This window comes from Mus pahari, chromosome 5, assembly GCF_900095145.1.
Source record: "Mus pahari chromosome 5, PAHARI_EIJ_v1.1, whole genome shotgun sequence".
NCBI classification, from domain to species: Eukaryota; Metazoa; Chordata; class Mammalia; order Rodentia; family Muridae; genus Mus; species Mus pahari.
This window is the reverse complement of record NC_034594.1, coordinates 138,163,127-138,167,579: the sequence shown is the minus strand read 5'-3', so window position 1 is coordinate 138,167,579 and position 4,453 is coordinate 138,163,127. Positions and strand designations below refer to the sequence as shown.

Genomic DNA, 4,453 nt, shown 5'->3' with positions numbered 1-4,453 from the left:
ACACACACAGACACACAGACACACACACACACAGACACACAACTGGTCAGTGAAGATTTATATGGTTGCTAATTTGGCCAGCAATTGCTACATTACCTAACAACCAAATCCCTCGAGCTAACATGCATTCACATTAAGTACTACTATTGCCTCTGATTTCTTATTTTTATAGTTGCGTAGAAAAATCATCTTTTATATAACTTCACCTTGTACTTTCAGATCCTGGTGCCTTCTGGAATATTTTTAGATTCTATCCCACTATTTTCAGACAGAAGTTCAAAACCTAGCATCACTGTTCCCATTTTACAGAAGCAAACACGTGGAGAAGTAACACAATTTTCCCCAAGGTTATGTAAACACAAAGTAGCAAGTTAAAACCCAACTCTGGATTCCCGCCTTCTCGGTAACACATGACCTCTTTTGGGTGGCGTGCTTTGCTTTATTGTTTGATTTAGGGTCCCTCTTCTATACGCCCACCTTGAGAGAGGCATATGGAGAAGAAAGAATTCCCAAATCATCACTGCCAGTCATCCATCTTGAATTAGGTTAAATGAAGTACTTTGCAAATCAATGGGAGATAGTCATTCTACTTTCTGTCCAAATAACACAAAGGTATCAGTTTCTCTACTGGCAGTGTGAAACATGTCTTACAGAAGAAACAGAAAGTGGTACAGGGAATTAAGTCACCATGCTTTCTAACTGTCTAGGCTAACCACAGGATTAAGTTCATTTAACAGTACTCTTTTTATAAAAGATGATGTGATTTATATCTAACCACTGTAATGATTTTTTTCACATACATTTACAAATAATATTTAACAAAAATTATCCCATTAAACCACATGCTCTCAGTTTGGTTGAGAAAAAAAAGGACCGCAGCATCTTGGAGGATGCATGGCCTTTAAGTGCTAGGATATGCCTCATGCTAGGATATGCCTCGGTGGTCTTCGAAGCTCTGTCCTCCCCCTTCTTTCCGCTCCCCACCCCAGACATACCTACTTAACAGTCTTCATTATTTCTACCCACAATTCCTCACCAACTCAGGAGTTTATCTTACACCCCCTCCTTGTAGGCAATGATCTCAGCAGTAGCTAATGGGGGTCTGTCTATTGAGGTAGGGGAGGATGTGGGAGAGACTTGCTCTTGGACAATCAAGGGCACTAGTGGCCATCAGTGAGGTACATTTAGGGGACTCTCATATGCTTGCGCTTGAGGGTTACTGCCCTTTCTAATGACTGCTAAAAACAGGATCATAATTCTAGCAACTCAGAAGGATCACGAGTCTAATGCCTTCCTAGACTGAAGACCGAGTTCAAAGACACCCTGGGCAACTTAGTGAGAGCCTGCCTCAAAAAATAAAAATAAAAATAGTAACTATAGATTTTGATCATTAAACTGGGAATTGAAATAGATCCTTGAGCACACTAGATAAATGTTCTACCATTCAACACAATCTTTTTTCCTTCCTTCCTTCCTTCCTTCCTTCCTTCCTTCCTTCCTTCCTTCCTTCCTTCGTTTGTTTCTTTCATTCTTTTTTTGTTTGTTTTTTTGTCTGTTTTCTTGAAGAGAAACATTCCTGTCCTTACCTTCTCACTATGATTTAGCAAAGCTAGAGAGAGGACCCAGTGTTTTACACAGGCAAGGCAAATGCTCTACCATTGAGCCACATGCTTCCCCTAATAGTTTTCTTTTTCTATCTGGTGTTTTGTTTTGTTTTGTTTTTTCAAGACAGGATTTCTCTGTGGAGCCCTGGCTGTCCTGGGATTTGCTCTGTAGACCAGGCTGGCCTCAAACTCAGAGATTCACCTGCCTCAACCTCCCAAGTGCTGGGATTATAAGCATGGGCCACCATCGCCCAGCTTACCTCCCCTATTTTTTAGTATACTGATTCACGTAATAAATTTTGAAGTCACTTATATATACATGGAGAATGCGAAATGAAATTCTCAGAAAAGAAAAGTCTCAGTTAAAGATTCTTCAAGGGCGATTAACTGATTGACTAGAACTTCGTGGTTGTAGAGAGCTGAATTGATACAGACCCAGATCTTGTGCTATCTGTAGACCTCTTAATAGTCCTCCATGACCTCCCTGTTGAGTCCTGCCTAACATCTTTTCAATTATGGGGTGAACCCCTTGGAATGTGATAATTTAACAGATCCCTTAGCTCCTAGAGACCCCCAAACTAAGAACAACATCAGAGAACATGAGACCTAGGCACAGAGTTACCCTCCTTGCAATCACCCCCCCACACACACACACACACCTGACATTCCCACCAATATACTTGAAAATATCTTGACTTATAACTGACTGTCTTTGGTTCTATGCCCCTAAAAGACTTTCCATGTTGAAACATGGTATTTGGAGCAACCAGAGTCTGTATTCTAGGGTTATTGCCACGTCTTAAGGTAACGCCTATATTTTGAGTCAACAAAAAGTATTTTTTTTTAATTTACAAACATTTTACTAGCTTCTGTGTTCTGTTTATTATTTTGTCTAGATTCCTGCCATCTTGAAATAGAACACATTGGATTATGAAAATACCTGCTTCAAAATGATTTCCATCACATACTTTTGTAGAGACAACTCAAGTTCAGGATCAGACTCCAGCATGCAGGCAAGCCTTAGGAAGTCTAAGAGGGCAGAGGGAAAGGGCAGGCTTAGCAATGCTTGAGATAGAAGTCTTCTTGTTCCTATTCCCTGGGGCAGTGTTCCTTACAGTTTCCCAGGGAGACCCCAGGACATCAATGGACAGAAAGACTTCTTATAGGTTGTGGGCTTCTCTACATTTAGTTGCAAGTGGCTTGGTATCAGGATTGAACTAAAATGCTTTGTAACCAGGGAAGATTGTTACTTGTGAATTTTATCTTGAATTTTGCACTGCAGGCTTCTTAGGTGTCTTGCTGTAGTCATATGGAAGCTTGCAGTGAATTGAATGGTTTGGGAAGAATTGAATGGAGAGGACTACGAAGTCAAGGGCAGCACTCTGACATCTCCAACGGCTAGGGAAAGGGAAGGAAACTGGCAAAAGGCACTGAGAATAGTAGTTTGGGGAACAGAAGCAAACCTAAAACAAATATTGTTAGAGCCCCAGGAAAATAGAGAGCATGAGATCCACGACAAGCCTGGTGCTTGTGCCTGTAGCGCTAGCACTAGAGGAGCTGAGGCGGGAAGACTGCTCGGGCCTGAGCCACAAAGTTCAAGGTCAACCTACGCAACAGGACAAGAACCCATCTCAAAAGCAAAACAAAGCAAGACTAAACAACAAGAATGGCAAAAGCCATCCTGGGGTGGTGGCATACCACTCCCTCCCTATTCGCCAAAACAGCCGTTCTAGGAACCTAACTATCTTGTCCTGGCTACCACCTCCCTTTAACCATCTTCCAAACACCACTGAGACAAAACACAGAGCATCTCTGACTCCTACTTGTCCGGAACGTTCCTGTTTCTGTATAACTTCCTGTGTTGTGCTTATCTTTTCTCGCATCCCCTCATTTGTACATGCACTGACCAGTGTGCATGGCATGTGCCTTGGAATGTGTGTGGGGGTACTTATTGAAGGTGGGGACTAGAGCACATGCAATTCAAGGTCATCCTCTGATATAGAGAGGGTCTGAGGTCAGGCTGGGCTAATTGAGACTGCCTTGGAAAACAGAACAATAAGGAAACCATCAATATTTGGACTCTGGCATGTAGCTCACTGGTAAAGCACTTGGTTAGTATACACAAAACCTTAGGGTTAATCCTTTACACATCAGGAAGGGGGAATTAATCTAGACAACCATGTAGGCAAGGCTGGGGTTGAGAGTACGGCTCAGAGGTAAGATGATTGCATAGCAGAATACAAGGCCCCGAGTTTAAACAAAGCACTGTAAACAAACTAACTCAACTAGAACTTTCACACAACAATAAAATCCAAAGCCAGCCACCTAGAGTCAACCACCTAGGCTTCATCCCAGGAAAAGATCACCAGAATCTAGTTAATGGTGTAGTTAGTAGATTTGACACATTCCCAGATGGGGAAGGAGGGTAGAAATTGGATAAGACAGGTTTATCACAAGAATCTGAGACAGGAGGATCTCTTTGAGAACAGCCTAGCATACTCTATTTTTTTTTTTTTAAGATTAAAATTAAAGCTGAGCCTCTAATTCCAGTGTCAGAGAGGCAAATGCAGGAGGATTATGAGTTTAAGGCCAGCTTAGGGTACAAACGAGACCCTGTATCCCCTCAACATAAATTTAAAAATTAAAAATAAAATTAAAATGAACTACTGAAGAGTGTATAAACGCACACCCCAAGGTATATGTGTCTTAGTTAAGGTTTCCATTGCCATGAAAAACATCATGACCAAGGCAACTCTTTTTTTCTTTCTTTCTTTTTTTTTTTTTTTTTGGTTTTTCGAGACAGTATTTCTCTGTATAGCCCTGGCTGTCCTGGAACTCACTTTGTAGAC

The 4,453-nt window shown here is 41.5% G+C and overlaps 1 protein-coding gene across 2 annotated transcripts in view; it reads right to left on the bottom strand.

The window, feature by feature from the left end:
• Adcy10 (adenylate cyclase 10) overlaps positions 1-4,453 on the bottom strand; it is a 90,358-nt gene that overhangs the window by 52,808 nt on the left and 33,097 nt on the right. For both annotated transcript variants that reach the window (XM_021198155.2, XM_021198156.1), the window contains one exon: positions 2,545-2,633. In XM_021198155.2, coding sequence (XP_021053814.1) covers positions 2,545-2,633 — 89 coding nt within the window. The remainder of the gene's footprint in view (positions 1-2,544; positions 2,634-4,453) is intronic.